General features: G+C 39.9%; 1 protein-coding gene and 1 long non-coding RNA gene across 9 annotated transcripts in view; one reads left to right on the plus strand and one right to left on the minus strand.

The window, feature by feature from the left end:
- Positions 1 to 2,305: 2,305 nt before the first annotated feature.
- On the minus strand, positions 2,306 to 8,812 carry LOC128325932 (uncharacterized). Its single transcript, XR_008307747.1, has 4 exons — positions 8,512 to 8,812; positions 7,351 to 7,445; positions 2,954 to 3,021; positions 2,306 to 2,802 (listed from the first exon to the last, which is right to left on the minus strand). It is a non-coding gene; the product is annotated as an uncharacterized LOC128325932 (long non-coding RNA).
- Positions 8,813 to 8,917: 105 nt separating this feature from the next.
- PNPLA8 (patatin like phospholipase domain containing 8) overlaps positions 8,918 to 19,381 on the plus strand; it is a 41,876-nt gene continuing 31,412 nt past the window's right edge. For 2 of the 8 annotated variants that reach the window (XM_053256053.1, XM_053256052.1), the window contains exons 1-4: positions 8,937 to 10,496; positions 11,805 to 11,954; positions 12,598 to 12,749; positions 15,592 to 15,686. In XM_053256053.1, coding sequence (XP_053112028.1) covers positions 9,417 to 10,496; positions 11,805 to 11,954; positions 12,598 to 12,749; positions 15,592 to 15,686 — 1,477 coding nt within the window. In that variant the 5' untranslated portion in view covers positions 8,937 to 9,416. Of the gene's footprint in view, positions 10,497 to 11,804; positions 11,955 to 12,597; positions 12,750 to 15,591; positions 15,687 to 19,381 lie in introns of all 8 variants that reach the window. The other 6 variants (XM_053256051.1, XM_053256048.1, XM_053256050.1 and 3 more) reach the window with 6 other exon arrangements.

The following is a 19,381-nucleotide window of genomic DNA, read 5'->3' on the forward strand; positions in this document are numbered from 1 at the left end:
GGTTTATCTCGTGTCTTTTTAGAATACCTGGGAGTGACTAAAATGTAAACAAGCCCTGAGCCAACCATTAACATGCTCGTAGGCAGAGGAGATGACCTGCCACCTAATCACATCTTCCTGAGAGGGTGATATCATGACCTGATCCACTGTTCTAAAAGCTGTTCTAGTACATGTATTTGTATTTTGTTTTATTTTTCATTGTCCTCAGTGTGTGTGTGTGTGTGTGTGTGTGTGTGTAAATATGCACTAAATACAAGATTCTGCCTTTTGGGCTTAGTGCTTGTTTTATTTTTAAGAATGCTAAATATGCACATAGAGACATCTTTGCATCCCTGCATATCAATAGTTTTGTTTAGGTACTGTATGTAAAAAGAGAAACTGAGGCTATTTCTATCAGACTGCAAAGCAGCTGAATTCAGCAACATCTCAAACCCTAAACGAAAAGAAATGAGGGTCCCTTGATGAAGATTGTTCAAGTGCAATTATACTGTCTACAAAGTCAAACAAAACTGGAAAAGTCACAGGCTCAGCCTACTAGATTTAACTATTGTTTGCTTCTTCTGTATTGGATAGGTCCTAGCTCTATCTGAGTATGCTATTAGACCTGAACACCCATAGCACTTTCTAGTGAGTGCTAATAATAATTTAATCAACAGCTTTCCTCACATGAGTCATATCTATCTACTCTGAAATACGTGAAATGTTTTTCTAACAGTTCTAAACCCAGGGAATCACCAGGTCATTAGAAACGCAATATCAGAGTTCCTTTTTCTATGAATAGGTTCAGAACTTTTTGTGTTAATTCTTAGGTCCAAACTAAACATTAAATGAAAACAAGCCATTATTCAAACAGGCAAATTGACTACCATGTATGCCTTTGCAAATGCCATAGACTGTAGTTTGGGTCTGGCATTCTACAGCAGCTTGTTTCTATGGATACCAGGCCTGTGTCTATGTAAATAGGAAGACCTGTTTCTCTCAGAGAGAAAAAGGACTTTAATTGAAATATGTCCTGGCTCCTGGTAACATTACAACTATTTGTTTCACCTCTAAAGCTAAATCACTGTGTACTTGCAGTGAGCTGCACAAATGTATTTTTTAATGTCATACTGTATATTTTGTTGTAGATTCTCCATTTTTCCTAAACCTTTTAACGTTACTGGGATATCCAAGGGCAGGTCAACTTTAGGGACAAATGAACAGCTTACAATATTGTAATGCATGCCAAGTGCAAGGTCAATATACTGTTCATTGAATGCATATTTACTTTTTTTTATGAGTACTCTTTTACTTAGGTTAATCAAAACCTCTGGCCTAAAGCCACATAAGTTGCAATGTGCTTAGGTATATATTGTAGAGCCATGTTTCTCAATGTTTTTGGAGTCATGGACCGGTACATTCTTTATGAGCAGTTTCCCGGACCAGCAGTTAGTAAAAGGGTTGTCCCCCTTACCCCCACCCCAGACACCCCTCAGAACAATTCTGAGCCGGAAGAGGCCGCTGCTGACGGGAGCTCTCTGGATCTCATTTCTAGGCAGTCACCCCTTGCTGCTGGTATAATGCTCATTTCAAATGAACATAATCCCAGCAGCAAGAGCTGCCTGCCTAGAAATGAGCTCCGGAGAGCTCCTGACAGTGGTGGCCCCCACTGGTTCTAAATGGTTTTTTTTTTTTTTTTTTGCGGGGGTTAATTCTTCATGGACCAGCACGGACCAGCACTCAACTCCTCACAGACTGGCACCGGTCCGCGGACCGGCAGTTGAGAAAAGAGTACAGAGACGAATTTCCTCTCAGGAGATCATAGGACTGGCAACTTTGTGAAACCATCCTGCTTGCCCTGCTTGTTGAGTTCACCAACTAAAATGTCATCCTGCTTTTTGGTCTAAATGTCAAATTTTGGAGTAAAAAACCCTGACCTCTCTGGCATCCCCAGAGCAAGGTGTCCTAGGCCCAGACCTATTAGGCTAATTGGGAAATCCATCTCCGGTAAGGTAGAAGACAACACCGAAAAGTCACTTATATATGACAAAAGTATGTAGACTTCATATCTATTGTAAGTTATTGTAGTTTACCATTTATCTATGCATGATCCACCATGAATGCTGATGAAGTGGCTGAAGTCTTTGAAAGTCTCAGACTCAGCCATTATATGCTGATGGGCAAGCTGACCCAAACCATAGAAAATCATTTACTTGATGGCTCACAGATCCTGCCTAACAATGGAGAACCATTTTACATAATGGCTGCCTTCAGACGTAAAGCAGAAATCGTGGATTCCATTCCCCCACCCACCCACCCTGCTGCCTGCATTTGAACAAAACAGAGAGCTTCCCCTCTGTGGTCTCTGACCGGGGTTTCCATCGTTAATGAAGGACATCCCTGGCAGCCAATAGCAGCCGGAGCGATGGAGGAGCTTCCTCCCTCAACTCTAGCTGTAGAAGGTGGAAACTGCAGTGCCAACATTTGGATGTAATGCTGGCACCGCCAGACCAGAGTTGAAGGCAGAAAAACCTAGTGCAAATCTAAGCTACAGACTGGAGTTAGGGATGTAACTACTGCACATAAATTGAACATAATGTGAAAATAGTCATGTATGTGTGTATATGTATGTTTGTACACTGTACATAGATTTTACATGCATTGAACATAGTGTGTAAATAGGGCGTATGGCTAGAGCATTCCATCCCACTGATTAGTGTTACCCCTCCAAGTCTCGTCATCATGAAGTATTTGAAGAAGTAGAGCAGAGAAGAAGAAAGATCTCTGAGATGGTGGCTTAGAAACACAGCAGGTTTGGAGAAGCTGAGAAAAAGAAATAATGAATTAGTCCATGAGCCAGGTCCACACATTCTGGCCATTGGTACAATCTCAAGGGTTGCATGCCCATAGTGATTTATGGCAATATCTAACCCACCTAGAGATGGGAAATAAATGATAGCATTGGTCAACTTACAGCTTTCTGCGTATTTTCACCTTTTCTTTATCCCTGCCGCCAAACGATTAGGGTAAAATTGCAGTGCACTGAGAAAAGGGTAACAGTAACAATGAAAATATTAACTGGTATACAGGCGACACAGTACACATGATGAATCTACCACTATGTTCCTCTTCAGACCCTCTTTATTGAGTAAAATAGAATTAAAACATTAGAGAAAAAAAATTAAAAAACAGACATTTTGATGTAAACACATCAGCCTTAGTGTTGGATATTCCTCTGTTTAAACTGCATTGAGAATTTCAACTATAAGAATGCACTTTAAACAGAGGGATATCAAATGAGGTGGACATGTTTACGTCAAAACGTCTGTTTTTTAAAAAAAATTCTATTGCTTTAATTCTATTTTATGCAATAAAGTTCTGAACAATGACAAAATTGTTGTAATCTCTCCATGACGTAATCTTTAGAGGACATTCCTGCCAATTTTCATTTCCATTCCTCTGACATCAATAACAGATTATAGTAGTTCTTGTGTTTTAAAAACCTTTAAAATAAAACCATTGCTAATTGGTTGCTGCAGGCCTCATGGTCAGGAAAATAAAAGCATGATAAGAAGTGAGCTACTATATATACATTGAACATAATGTATTTTACATCTGTGGGGTGTAGGCCTTGTCAAAAATCACAATGAGCATTTGTCCTCCAAGATGGTACTAACCACCCCATATGGCTCATGTACAAAATAGAAAATTATGGTTTGGATGTCTTCTAACAAGCCCTGCAGTTTCTGCCAAGTGTAATGAAGTTTTATAATGTTGAAAACACAGACCAAAATGTGCTAAGTTGATAGCAAAGAACTGGGGTGAAGAGAAGAGATTCATAGAACTAGGAAAAGAAAGTGTGCTTATTTACTCCGGCTAAATGAGCAAAGTGGTGATTCTCTTATATTTAGCAGCGGGAGAGCAACTGGTCCTGTCCAATCTCAGCACAGCATCCCTCCAGTGGCTATTGCTGGTATCTGCCTTATGTTTCTTTTTAGATTGTGGGCCCTTTAGGGACGGGGTGGTGGTGGGGCATCTTATTTATGTATTATTTCTTTTTCTAAGTAAACCGTTTTTTGAACTTTGGTTGAAGAGTCGTATATAAGTATTCATAGTAATAGTAGCATTTCTTCAATCTTGACTAGTTTCAGAGAACATAGTTACACAGACACAAGGTTTTTTTTCTCCCACTTTGGTCTGCCATCTAGTGTTTGAATAAATAATCCAGTTTGGAATTATTAGCTTTGAGTGTTTTCGTCAGCTAAACACGGTTTACAAAATAAAGCAAATACTTTCCCACACTATTCCTGTGGAGTAGTAGCTTAACTATCATGGTGTTAATCTGAGTAAATGCGAAAAGCATCAAATAAATCTCTTCTAACTGTTTTGAAGCTAAGCCTTACTTCAAAACTCCTTGTACACTGTGTGCTGAAATAAGAGTTCCATCATTTTGGTCTTCAAAAATCTTTCTTATTTTGGATAAATTATTCTGCCATTTGAACTAGTTGGAGTAATTTATTCAGCTAGCCATGGAGACTAGGGATGTGCACAAGCTGATTCGTGCACTCCCAGGAGCGGGGTGGTGGTGGTCCTTTAAGGGGCAAGGAGGGTGCCCTTTCCTGCCCTGCCACTAGGGGTGTGCACGGAACCGCAGAGCTGCAGTCCGGCACTGGGGTGGGGGGTTCCTTTAAGGCGCGGGAGGGTTTACTTATCCCTCCCGTCGCTTCCCCCCTCTGGCGCCTGTATTTCCTTGAGTAATCAGGGCAGCAGGATACCTCCCTGCTGCCCCTTCTCCTGGCGCTCTGCTGCAGCAATTCCTTGAGTAATTGGGGTGGCAGGATACCTCCCTGCTGCCCCGTCCCCCGCTTGGTGGGCAGTGCAAGAGGCTTTAAGAAGCCTTTTGTGTGTGTGTGTGTGTGTGTGTGTGTGTGTGTGTGTGTGTGTGCGCGCGCGCGCATGTATTTTCTTGAGTAAACAGAGTGGCAGGATACCTCCCTACTGCCCCTTCTTCCGCTTTGCTGCAAAAGGCTTATTAGAAATACGGTCACCGGAGGGGGAAAAGTGGCGGGAGGAGTAAGTAAACCCTCCCCTGCCCTTAAGGGGACCCCCCCCACCCCAAACCACCCGAATCCGAACCGCCCATGTCCGGACCAGTCCAGAGACTTGTAGAATGGCCTCCGGACCGGTCCGGGCACATCATTACCTGCCACTTTTCCTCCACCAGCACTCTCCCCAAATGTGTTGGCATGGAGCTGCACTGTACCTCCCTGCAGCCCCAGTCAGCATCATACTGGAAATGGCCGATGCGTGTGTCATTTTGTGTGTGTTTGTGTGTGTGCGCACTCTTTCAGCTTTATTCACCCAGGCTTAGCCAAACCTGATAGCGTGGCTTGTGTTTGTTTACACAGTGGGTTAAGCTCCTTGGTTAAAAAGTTAACTTTGGCTTCCTGGCTATAACAATAACTTTCTCCCATCAACCCAGAATTGCCAGTTAGATCTGTACCCTAATACAGCCTCTTACCTGAATCTTTCTGTACATCCCCATAAACTGGCGAAGATCTGGACATATTACAGTGGAGTTAGATATGCTTCACCGTGTATATTTATAGAAGTCATTAAATGCAACATGAAAAAAGTAGAAGGTCTCTTTTTCAACAAATGAGTGACACCCAAGTAACCTAGGTGTGGAAGTTAGATTTAGGTGCATCATATTAACAGTGCTGCCACCTGACAAAGGCATTTGCGTTAAAGTTTGATGTGACAAACCTTCTCTCCTTCTCTCTCTCAATTCCTCTACCACCCAAAAGAATCTTCCTAATAAAGTGACTTTATTTTATATAAGATCATTCAATTAATACAATCTAAAAGTACAATCTAAAGGAAAATTAGGAGCAACCAAACTTCAGCTAAAAGAAAACCAACAGTATTTAAGTGGGTTTACTCTGTACTGAAGCATTTTTGCTTTTAATGAAGCTTAAAACATACCTTGGTGTTCTTCTGACTAATCAAAGGTGATTAATATCAACTCAATTTTAATGTATCAAGACTGATTTAAAGGTGTAAGAAATTTCAGGAAGCAAATCTGCTACTCGAAACATCAGTCTAGATCCAAAGAACCATGAAAAGAAGACAAATAGCCACCAGCATTGTTTTGCATATGTAAAGGTATTCATGTGCTGTTAGGATAGACTGGTTAGAGGAAAAGATGCACAAGCAGATCATCATCTCCGGATTTAATATAAATTCTTTTTGGCTAGTTGGAGACTAGTAAAGGATTGACTGACCTACTATAGAGACTATATAGAGACAGACTATAAATTCTTTCACACAATACTCTTGTGAGAACTATAAAAACAGTACTGTGGATCAAATCCATAGCTCCTATTGATATAAAGCATTGGAAAGTCATATTGGAGAAAGTCATATTGGAGAGCCAGCGTGGTGTAGTGGTTAGAGTGCTGGACTAGGACTGGGGAGACCTGAGTTCAAATCCCCATTCAGCCATGATACTAGCTGGGTGACTGGGCCAGTCACTTCTCTCTCAGCCTAACCTACTTCACAGGGTTGTTGTGAGGAGAAACTCAAGTATGTAGAGCACCGCTCTGGGCTCCTTGGAGGAAAAGCGGGATATAAATGTAATAATGATGATGATAATAATAATAATAACAATATACAGCTTAAAATCTCTCTTTCATTAGAGCTATGCTATTAGCAAAAAAGTAAAAAGCTACTCAACGTGGCTTAGAAATCAATTATCTCTCTGCATTCCAAAAACCAAACATAGGCTGTCTAGGGCAGTGTTTCTCAACCACTGGTCCGTGGACCGGTGCCACTCAGCAAGGTGTTGGGTACTGGCCCGTGAGGCATCACTAATAAAAATCACTTCCCCCAAAAAACAATTTCGGGCTGGCGGGGGCCAGCAAGAGCTCTTTAGAGTTCATTTCCAGGCATTAGTGAGGGTTGCCTGGAAATGAACTCCGGAGAGCTGCCCGAAATTGTTTTTTGGGGGGTGCCTGGATGTGTGTTGTGGGTGAGGGGGATGATTGCCTTATTAACTGCTGGTCCGGGAAAATGCTCATGAATCATGTACCGGTCCATGACTCCAAAAACATTGAGAAACACTGGTCTAGGGGAGAGCTGTTTATACATCTTTTGCTTTTTCGGACAGCAACTCTGCCTAACACTTCAAGCTGTTTTTTACCCAACTCAAACTATTGTGTGCATGTGTGGGAATATTACACATGCTGATGCTAATCAAGGGGGAAAGCACTGCTGCGTGTACAGATTTTAAAAATAGTTGGCACACATCAGAGTTCTTTATATTAGGAGCACATTTTTTAAAAAAAAATCACTCCTTTCAGGGATATTCACCTGTACTCACTCCACAAATATAGTCAAAGAGATGATGAACAAGCTTCTCAGTGAGCTCTTCAAGTTTGCAAAGAGTCTGAAGTGCCACTAAACCCCTGTAACATATGAAAAACAAGTCATTTTAAGTACATTAGAGTACATTAGTTTGTTTGGTAAAAACTAAGTGGCTGCATTAATCCATAATTTTTTTAAAAAAGCACATTATAGTCTAAACGGAACCCGATGCACAAAAGATACCAAACTTCCAGCAACCTCCATTATTATATAATGGAAAGTGTGGCATATAATGGAAAGTGTGGCAACTAAAAGACAACATCTAGACGAGTTAGTCATGACTAATCACCTCTGAAATCAATAGACAAGCTAACTATTATCGGTTTCAATGGAACGTACTACAGATTTTGCCCAGAAACAATTTTCGATACATGCCGCTCTATCAACCATTTGCAAAATGGGATCATCAGGTCTCATCTGCAAAATGGGGACAAATAATACTCACTTGCTTCACAGTGTTCTTGCAGGATTACAAGAAAGTCAAAGTGAAAAGGAACATCAAAGACTGCATAAAATGTTACTGTTATAGAACCGTAGACTCAGCTTCTTAACAAGAGGCAACAACTTCAAATAAAATGTTTTTAAGATTTTGATGACATGATAAAATGAACGAACAGCGTTTTGCTGATGAAAAACAAAAAGATTTGACTGGAGAAGAAGTTAGCACAAAACCAGGAGAAACGGAGTCCATGAATCTAAAAAGGTGGCTTCACAGTTAGAATGCAAAGTGCAGAAACTGAAATCATGGCAACTGTAAAGAATGGGTGCCCAGAAAATTTTATAATTACAACTGTTAATGCTCATCTCCAAATTCTATTAACAGAGAAATGATTTGGTTCATTACCTCCATACGCTACAGCCTTATGATTTGGATTATTATATGATGTTATAAACCCTGCAGGAGAAAGATTTATTGATGCAACACAGCACATATAAACTCCCGATTCCTATGGATTCAAAAGCTCGACTTTAAAAAACAACTCTGTAGTAAAATGTATTACTCGCAACTATTTCCAGAATGGATTTTTCGGGGGGCGTGGGGCGTGTGTGACAATTGCGATACTCATCCCGATGTGATAAGCTGTGAAACACAGAACAGATCCGTACCTTAATAGCAACTCCTCTACTTTCTGGAAATTCCAAGAGATGGTACGTCAATTCTTCAACCCTGTTGGTACAGACTCTTCTGTTAGATGATCTTCGTAATGCTTGAGCTAAAACCCGGGTTCGGTTATCTATACTCACTCTGGCAATAATCTAAGAAAACAGATATATTTTTATTAAGAAGAGGTCCTTATAAACTAACCAAAGAAATTGTATTGTAATTTGGAAGTCCACTCTTTTCTCTCCCCACTTTCGCATTCTGAAGAACTACAATCCCCAGGCATCCCTTCACTCTTTCCCAGCCTTCCCTGCGTGTATCCCCGCCCTCCCAACAGACCCTCCCAGCATTTTCTCCATCCGCCTAGCCTACTTCGTACCAGTGCTGGGCTCCAGCACGCCTGCGCAGTTTGAGTGTCTAGCGTCGCAAGCCAGTGACAGCGTCGTACTGCGCAGGCGCGTTGGAGCGTCTCGCCGGTGTTGTTCTTACTGGCCTGGACGAATAGGCCCACCAGCCGCTGCGCCCGCCGACACCACCAAGGGTAGGCTTGCTCGGCTCACCCCTGCCCCCCAGGGCGGTGAAAACGCCTTAGAGCGGCGGGGTGGCGGCAGGCCTCTGGGAGGCCCGCTAGGACAACTCTGATACTAGTTTCCAGTGATTTCGTCACTCAGTATATTTTGAAGAGTGGTTTCTGGCTGATTTCTGAACTTCCTGAGTTCATCTCTTAGGCGAAAATTAGGTTAGACACTCTTGGAAAAATCCTTATTTGTAATCTGCCAAGTATTTTCTATTCAGCAAACTGATATTCTTACTTTTTCTTTCTGTTTCAGGTAACATCATAGTGATGTTTCTTTTTAAATAAGATTTCTGAAGGGAAATAATTTATGGATGATCTCGGTGTTTATGAGTAATGTCAGTTTGGTTGCCTTTAAATACATGTTTGTACTTAGTAATTAGTACCAAAAGCCTTTGGCCTAAACAGAAAACCAGTCGACTGTTCTGTTTGTACAGACCTAAGCTTTTTTGGAGGATAAACCATGCTGTTCCTCTTAGAGTTTTACATACAAGCAAACAACATTGCAAATGGACCAAAGGTAAAACACTGTGGCATAGTAAGAACCTTTATTACTGTGACTTTTTGTGTTACAGAATTTCCAAACTTAGTACTTCTAAGGAATTGACAAAAACAAGCAATCGCATGTCCCGATTTAAGAACACTTTAGAATCTGTCTCAAAAGCAGTGTCTGGAACCCACAGTGAATTGATTTCACGGATAGCTCGACTAAAGCCCCATTCTGGTCTTTTGAACAAATCAGTTGAAAATAATGGTCAGGAAAACAACTTTCATATGAACCTAGAAAAACAAGTTGCAACCACCACAACTCAGGAAGGTTCTGGTGATAGCTTAAATGTAAAGAAGCCTTTGCCTGCAAGTGAAGACTTGGATTCTGGTGTTGCTAATCAAGGTTCTTTAAAAGATCTTGCAGATCTCAAAAACAATCTCTTCCACGTTAGCTACTTTGCTACGAACTTTGGGGAAACGTTCAACTTTCTAGCCAATCACATCAACTGGTACTTTAGCACTGGTGCTATGAATCAAGAGAACAAAGGGAATACTCTCCTGCCAAAACCACAAAATCAGGTGGGGAAAACACTTGATCCACCAGAAGATGACATATTAAGTAATGAAAACCGGATGAATGCTGCATCTGCTTTAATTTCTACAGCACAGTCTCCAGATGCTGAAAAAGCAAATGCCACTCCTGCAACTACTGGCAAAAAGAGCATTACAAGTTTTCTTTCTTACCCTAGTAACAGTGTACAGGCCTTTGTGGATAGCTATATTACTGGCTTGGTACCCAAGTTACGATCTGATACAAAATCTACCTTGCAAGAAAAAGTGCAGGAACATGAGGAGACTTTGAAAGATGATGAAGAGACTAAAAGTGCAGAAGAGAAAGAAAAGAGGTTGTCTCTTCAAAGGGAAAAGGCAAGTCTTTTTTTTTTAAAAAAACCCAAAACTTTATAAAACTCTTTCACTGGGTGACATATACAGAGAAGGAGGACTGTATCCAGTAGTAGTTTTATAAAGTTTCCCATTGATGTTCATAGCCCTCATTATTTGGAATATTGTAATAAATGTACACCATTTTAGTTGCAGTTGCCTGAAAATATCTATATGGTACTGTACATGTAGAGTACAGTATCTTAAATGTTAATGTATCCTAAATAAATGTTAACTTTAACATTTAAAGCTCTACACGATATGGGCCCTCCATACCTCCAGGACCACCTTGTTCGATATGTCCCTCGCCGGGTCCTGAGATAGGCCACAAGTAATACCTTGTTGATCCTGGGCCCTAGGGATGTTAAACTGCAATCAGCGAGAGCCAGGGCCTTCTCAGTGGTGGCCCCGGTTCTATGGAACGGTCTCTGGGATAATATCAGAGCTCTCCATGATTTGTTGGCTTTCCGTAAGGCATGCAAGATAGAAATGTTCCGTCGGGTGTTCGGTCGCTGAGATAGCTGGTCATCTGGCAATCCAGGGTTATTATGTCTTGTAATGAGTACTGTATGGGGTTGTAGTTATGATGTTATGTATGTTGTATTTTATAGAACTGTGTTGCTTTGTATGTTATTGCTTGTAAGCCGTCCTGAGTCCTATGGGAGTAGGGCGACATATAAATCTAAATAAATAAATAAATGTAGGCAACACATCTTTTTGTGAAGTTTTCTAATATACCTTAAGGAAGAACTAATTATTATTATTGAATATATTATGTTTGAAATAGGAAGTGATCTATTTAAAAAAGATAGTCAGGAATAATTTTACAAATTTAGTATACATCAACAGCTTGGGAATGGTGAGATATAGGAATTTTTGCTTGCTACAGGTGAGTGGCTAATTACAAGCCTTATTAATGCATACTAGGCCTGGGCTATCGGATCTACTGGTACCTCCAGTAAGTCATTTCCCCCCTCCCCCACCACATGCATGCTGCTGTTTCTGGGGCAGTCAGCACCGGGCAATACGTGGTTGCAGAACCAGGGGAGTTCTCTCATTCCCAGCCCAGGCACAGAGTAGGCTGGGCATGTGGAGAGAATGCTGGGAGGGTCTGTGGGGAGGGCAGGGAGACATGCAGGGAAGGCTGGGAAAGAGTGAAGGGATGCCTGGGGATTGTAGTTCTTCAGAATGCGAAAGTGGGGAGAGAGAAGAGTGGACTTCCAAACTGCAATACGATTTCTTTCATTAGTTTATGAGGACCTCTTCTTAATAAAAATATATCTGTTTTCTTAGATTATTGCCAGAGTGAGTATAGATAACCGAACCCGGGCTTTAGCTCAAGCATTACGAAGATCATCTAACAGAAGAGTCTGTATCAACAGGGTTGAAGAATTGATGTACCATCTTTTGGAATTTCCAGAAAGTAGAGGAGTTGCTATTAAGGTACGGATCTGTTCAGTGTTTCACAGCTTATCACATCGGGGAGAGAATCGCAGTTGTACACCACCACCACCACTACCAATAATCCATTCTGGAAATAGTTGTAATACATTTTACTATAGAGTTGTTTTTTAAAATCGAACATTTGAATCCATAGGAATCAGGAGTATATAAGTGCTGTGTTGTATCAATAACTCTTTCTCCTGAAATCTTTCTCTTGACGGGTTTATAACATCATAGAATATTCCAAATCAGAAGGCTGTAATGTATAGAGATGAAGAACCAAATCACTTCTCTGTAATAGAATTTGGAGATGAGCCTAACAGTTGTAATTATAAAAATCCTTTGTAACTTAACTGTTCCATTCTTCATTGTGGAAAAACTATACCAAACATTCAGTAGGAGAGATTCTAACAGCACATTCCCAAGCATGGTTACTGAAAAATCCCACTGAGCTTAATGTGGATCTTAAAGTGTTCTTAGGATTTCAGACTAATTTATGTAAGGAACTATGAATGAAGCATTCGTATTCTCATGTCAGTATTGAAATATGTATAGTAACTAGAGTTTTTTTCAATTTGATTTTAAACTAGGAGTATCAATTTAACTAATATTTTTGTTGCATTTAAAATATTTGTGTTTCTAGGAAAAAGCTATTTCCTGCTTGTTGCGTCTAAGACAGGCAAATGATGAAGCTCTTCAGGCTGCTGTTAGGGAGGCTTTGGCAGTAATTGGATATACAGACCCTGTGAAAGGGTGGGGTATTCGAATTCTCACCATTGATGGTGGGGGAACAAGGTAGGGATGAAATATGTTACATCTATAACTAAAGTTAAATTGAGTGACATAGATGAAGGTACACATTCTGTCAATTTTGTTTGAATTAAAATTGCAACTACCTTAAGAATACAGAATGCAAGCTATTGTATGTTACTGAACTGGTAAACTAACATGTATACTATTGGGTCATAATGGGCTTCCTTGCTTTTAAGAACATTGGAAATTCCCATGGAGAGTTTGAAATACCTAAAGGGTCAGTTCTAGGGAAGTGCATGAAACAGATTTTGCATTGTATTTTGAGCTTGAAACAAAATGCAGATGGCCTAAATGTTTCATCGAAACAGCAGTCAAATAAGTTGTTTTGATGAAACAAAACTTGAAACATTTTGAGCAGGTCAGCTCAACTTAGGCCCCTCCCCCAGCTGTTTTTGGACTACAACTCCCATAATCTCCAACCACCCTGTTGTTCCCCATGGGTAGTACCTAGGGACACCAAAGTGGATTGGGTGGTAGGGCATGATAGGTGCTGCCTACTAAAAGAAATGGGCAAGCAGGCAATTTTAAACAATTTTATTTACCTTTCCCTCAGAACGTACCTAGTTGTAATGTTTGTTTAGCATGATTGCCATGGCAAAAATTCCAGCACGTTCCCAGCTATATTTCACATTTTAATTGGAGAAATTTAAAATGAGAATTAGATAGTAAAGTGTCTTCAGAGCAAATAAAACTTTTTCAAGATTTATTTCCTGTGTAATGCACCATCCTGACTAATAATAAAAATCTGATGTTGGTGAGAGCACAGAATATTCTCATTGGTAATCTGTCACTTGCTTCTGACGTCCTCTTATAAAATGCAGTTTTTCAGCTCAAATTGCCAATTAAAGGATATTTTGGACTAATTTCACCAGCTGTCAACTCTAACATAATTTGACACTAACCAATTAATTACTCAAACTGCAGAGCTGCCTGAAAACATTAATTACTTGTAATCATTACTATTGTCTTGTTTTGAATCGCTGATCTGTGGAGTTATGCTGTAATGTATTCTTGGTTTCTGATTACTAAGCAACTGTTTTCTGGGCACCCATTCTTTACAGTTGCCATTATTTCAGTTTCTGCACTTTGCATTCTAACTGTGAAGCCACCTTCGTAGATTCATTGATTCCATTTTTCCTGGTTTTGTGCTAAATTCTTCTCCAGTCAAATCTTTTCGTTTTTCATCAGCAAAATGCTACTCAGCTTCTCAACAAGAGGCAGCAACTTTAAATAAACCATTTTTAAAAGTTTAATGTCGTAATAAAAAGATTATGACATTAAACTTTTAAAAACGGTTTATTTAAAGTTGCTGCCTCTTGTTGAGAAGCTGAGTCTACGGTTCTATAACAATAACATTTTATGTAGTCTTTGATGTTCCTTTTCACTTTGACTTTCTTGTAATCCTGCAAGAACAGTGTGAAGCAAGTGAGTATTATTTGTCCCCATTTTGAAGATGAGACCTGATGATCCCCATTTTGCAGATGGTTGATAGAGTGGCATGTCTAAGGCAACCTTGTTAATCTGTGGCCCATGCAAGATCTGTACTAGGAACAACTGAGTCAGAGCTCAAGCTGCAGTCCTGTGCATGCTTACGTAGGAGTAAACTCTATTGACCACTGTGCTCCTTGCTTCTTAGTAAGTGCTGCTTCAGGATGGTGCTTTCTCCCATCCGTTATGCTACACCAAGTTAGGCACTTTCAGTATAATCTGATGCATGGTAATGCACAGTGACTGAGTAATATTTTACTTAATTTCACTTTTTTGAGTTTGCACTTGGGGCGCCTTGGGGCTTATGGCAAAGACAACCAATAAATATTAGTGTGTGCTTTTGGCTTGGTGTGACGTGAGGAATATATATATATATATATATATGACTTACATATATTAAGTTGCCTGGATGGTATGTGCAGATCAGTCTTCATCTTGATAGGAGCACACAACATATTTTTAGTACCTTCCTCCAGTTTTGTCCCTAGGACTGAAGCTGTCTTATAGCTTGTGTGTGTCTGTTTTATTCTGTTCATGGATCTTAGTTTTTGAACTGGCCAGTTGACCTATGCAAAACTACTCCATTTTTGAGTAAACTACAGTAAATCTGTAATTTCTTTCATGGAGAATTTCCTTTTCTGTCTTGTAGGAGGTCAGAAGCAATAGGAATTATCCAGTGCTGCAAGACTGATAGAAGAAAATATTCCTTTTGATTCTAAAGTATAGGAGGTGTCAATTTAGCTTCATTAGTGGCCTTCTCTCATTCTTTCCTAGAAGATGTTCCAACTGTCTAGGTTGGAGGACCTTCTTAAAGTATCAATAACTGTTTCCAGGCAAAATCTGTAGTAAGTTACATTGAAATTGATAATAGTTAAGTCTAACTTGTCTATTGATTTCAGAGGTGCTTAGCCATGACTAACTCATCTTGATGTTGTCCTCTAGTTCTAAATATGCCACACTTTCCATTATATAACAGTGGAGGATGCTAGAAGATAGTATCTTCTTTGCATCAGGCTCCTTTCAGCATTTCAGACCACTGTTCCCTCTAGGGCATGCGCACATACGTGTGCTCAAATGTTTCTGGATGTCCACTCAGTTCATTTTAGATCCTGCTCAGGTTGAATCAGGAAGGCCTTATTCTGAATACAGGTGCGCACCCACTGCCTTGATACTGCTTCCCAGAACAAAACTCATTCCACACAGATATGAAAAAAATTAGAGGGACTACTGTTCAGAATATAATGTGCTTTTTTAAAAAAAGGATTAATGCAGCCACTTGGTTTTTACCAAACAATCCATAATGTAAATAAAATGACTTGTTTTTCGTATGTCACAGGGGTTTAGTGGCACTTCAGACTCTGCGCAAACTTGAAGAGCTCACTGGGAAGCCTGTTCATCATCTCTTTGACTATATTTGTGGAGTGAGTACAGGTAAATATCCCCCCAAAGAGAGTGAAAATTAAAAAAGAAAATGTTGTGCTCCAAATACAAAGAACTCTGCTGTGTGCCAAGTAATTTTAAAATCTGTACACGCAGCAATGCTTTTTTCCTTGAATAGCATCAGCATGTGTAATATCCCCATACAATAATTTGGGTTGGGTAAAAAGCCACTCGAAGTGTTGGGCAGAGTTGTTGTCTGAAAAAGCAAAAGTTGTATAAGCAGCTCTTCCCTAGACAGCCTATGTTTGGTTTTTGGAATGCAGAGAGGTAATTGATTTCTAAGCCACATTGAGTAGCTTTTTCCTTTTTCCTTTTTTGCTAATGGCATAGCTCTAATGAAAACGAGATTTTAAGCTGTATATGACCGGAAGGTATATATGCTTTATATACATAGGAGCTATGGATTTGATCCACAGTGCGGTTTTTATACTTCTCACAAGAGTATTGTGTGAAAGAATCTATATTCAGTCAGTCAATCCTTTATTACAGTTCCTGACCATCCAAAAAGAATTTACATTAAATCCAGAGATGATGATGATCTTGGGTACAGTGTTCCCTAAGGTATGCAAGTGTGTGTGTGCTCACACATTTTAAAATGTCCACTCAGTTAATTTTAGGTCCTGCTCAGGTTGACTCAGGAAGGCCCCATTCTGAATGCACATGCATACACACTGCATTGATACTCTTCCCCAGAACCAAACTTATTCCTCACACAGATGAAGAAAATGAGAGAGAACATTGCTTGTGTATCTCTTGCTCTAGAACCTGTCTAGTATAACACCGCATGAATGTCTTTGCAGATGCAGAACAATGCTAGTGGTTATTTTCCTTCTGTTCGTTGTTCTTTGAATCTAGACTGATGTATCGAGTAGCAGATTTGTTTACTGTAATTTCTTACTCCTTTAGAAACCGTTTTGATACATTAAAATTGAAGGTAATATTAGTCACCATTGATTAGTCAGGAAAAAAATCAAGGTACATTTTAAGCTTCATTGAAAGCAATAATGCTTCTGTGCAGAGTAAACCCATTTAAACACTGTGGATTTTCTTTTAACTGAGGTTTGGTTGCTCCTAACTATATTGCATCAATTTAATGATCCTATATAAAATAAAGTCACTTTATTAGGAAGATTCTTTTGGGTGAGAGAGGGAAGGAGAGAAGGATTGTCACATCAAACTTTAACACAAATGCCTTTATCAGGTGTCGCATTCTAAATTTTATTGGATTTTACAATAGCTTTTACATTCAAATTGCATTCATTTATCTAATTTCTACACATAAGTGAATATTGACTTCCCGCTTGCCTATTTGCGCGGTTCACAATAACTATACATATAAACCATTGCTATCATAATTCAAAACATACATACTCCACAATACTACTCGATTTAACCCAACCCAGGCTGCTCTTATAACTATATTTCAAGCCCTACAGAAAAGTCCATATTAGAAAAATAATGCTTTAAGTAAAGCAAAAATGGTTCCCAGTCTTCTTTAAAACATTCCAAATTTTCATCTCTCATAAGTGTTGTAAGCTTTGCCATCTCGGCATATTCCAAATTTTATCAACCAGTCTTCTTTTGAGGGCATTTTAGTGTCTTTCCATTTTTGCGCATATACTATCCTGGCCGCACCTTTATCAGGTGTAGCATTGTTAATAGGATGCACCTAAATCTAACTTCCACACCTAGGTTACTTGGGTGTCACTCACATTGAAAAAAGAGGCCTTCTACTTTTTTCATGTTGCATTTAGTGACATCTATAAATATACACAGTGAAGCATATCTAACTCCACTGTAACATGACCAGATTTTTACCAATTTATGGAGATGTACAAAAAGCTTCAAGTAAGAGGGTACAGATCTGACTGGCAATTTTGGGTTGATGGGAGAAAGTGATTGTCACAGTCAGGAAGCCAAACTTGACTCTTTAACCAAGGGGTTCAGCCCACTGTATAAACAAACACAAGCCAAACTATCAGGTTTGGCTAAGCCTGGGTGGATAAACCTGAAGAGTAAACATACACAGAAAGTATAACTTTGAAGGCTTTTCGACTTCTTTGCTGAGCTTCCTGTAGGTTTGAATCATCTTATAAAATACTTCTGCCAGTTATTAGTTGTGAGGAACAGGGGTGTGGCTACAATTGAGCAAGGTGGACAAATGTCCTGGGCCCCTGAGGAGGGGCACCGATTGCTCTTTGCTTTCTCCCTTGCACCCCTCTGAAGAAGGTGGCAGGGAGGACATAATTGTCGGCTCTGTGGTAGCTAATTGTGTTACCCAGTTCTGCTGCTGCACTAGCTTCTAGTTTTGTGCTGACTTGTAGCATCATATTGGGCTTCTGTCTGCCCGCTATTGTACGGATGCAACAATTGGGGCTATTCTACACAGCTCTCTATCAGCACAGCATATAAGGGAGAAGAGCTGGTTTTGTGATAGCAAGCATGAATTGTCCCCTTTGCTAAGCAGTCTGCCCTGGTTTGCATTTGAGTGGGAGACATGTGTGAGCACTGCAAGATATGGGGCTGTTTTGAGAAGAATATCTGAGGTTCCAGGTTCCCTCCCTGGCATCTCCAAGAAAGGGCTAGGAGAGACTCCTGCCTGCAACCCTGGAGAAGCCGCTGCAGTCTGTGTAGACAATACTGAACTAAATGGACCAATGGTCTGACTCAGTATAAGACTGCTTCCTATGTCCATATCAGAAATACAAGCATCTTAAAATTTAAGAGATGAGCCATTAGCAGTTGCTTAACTGTTGCATTACCTAAAATGGCCATCATTTTTCATGTGCAAAATCCATGACAAATATTTAATGTTGTAAAATTTCTACTTTTTGGAAAATATGTTGTAAATTATGTAAATGTAAACTTTATTGAGGATTGTAGAAGTCCTATAAATAATTCATTGAGACAAGTTGTAAAGTATACATTCACAATTTTGGTCTGGGAGCAGGAAGGAAGACTTTTCAGAATGAAAGACTAGCTTGAGTAAAGATATTCAAATCCTTGGGGGGGAAAATAGCAGACTAGATTTTTCTGAATATATCTTGCCATATAGTTTTCTATTGTTATTTGTAATAATGCCTGTTTTCTGTACATATATTCACTTTTATATGATGCTGTTAGTGTTTCCTGAATACCTTCCCCTTATCCCAGGCCCATATCACTAATAGGCATTTCTTCATGCATGCTAGAAATTCAATTTTTTTTCTGTCTTTGAATCAAAATGCAACTCTTTCAACAATGCATTTTCCCCCCATCCCAGAAGCTAATGAGATTCAGTGCTGGGTAAGACAGCCACCTGATCTAACAATAAGGATTATCTGCAGGGATTTGGGTTTGAGACTCGTCAGTGAAAGTTGGTACACTTTCACACACATTGGCTCAAAGCAATGTTTGTGTTACACTACCTATATGTCAGATCCTGTATTCTGATCCTTTCAAATACAGGCGGCCCTTATTATCCACGGTCCCGTGGTTGGGCAGTGGAGACTGGACCTCATTATCCACAGTTTTTAAAATAGGCAAAATTTGCCTATCCATGGTTCCTGGGTGGCCGGAAATGACTTCTGATGTCATATCTAGCGACTATCTTGCAGGATGGAGCCATTTTGTGGGTCTGAAAATTGGAGGAATTGGGGAATGCTGGCGAGCATTGTATGATACTTCATTTCACCTGTCTCTCCACT

This window comes from Hemicordylus capensis, chromosome 5 (assembly GCF_027244095.1).
Source record: "Hemicordylus capensis ecotype Gifberg chromosome 5, rHemCap1.1.pri, whole genome shotgun sequence".
Classification (NCBI taxonomy): domain Eukaryota; kingdom Metazoa; phylum Chordata; class Lepidosauria; order Squamata; family Cordylidae; genus Hemicordylus; species Hemicordylus capensis.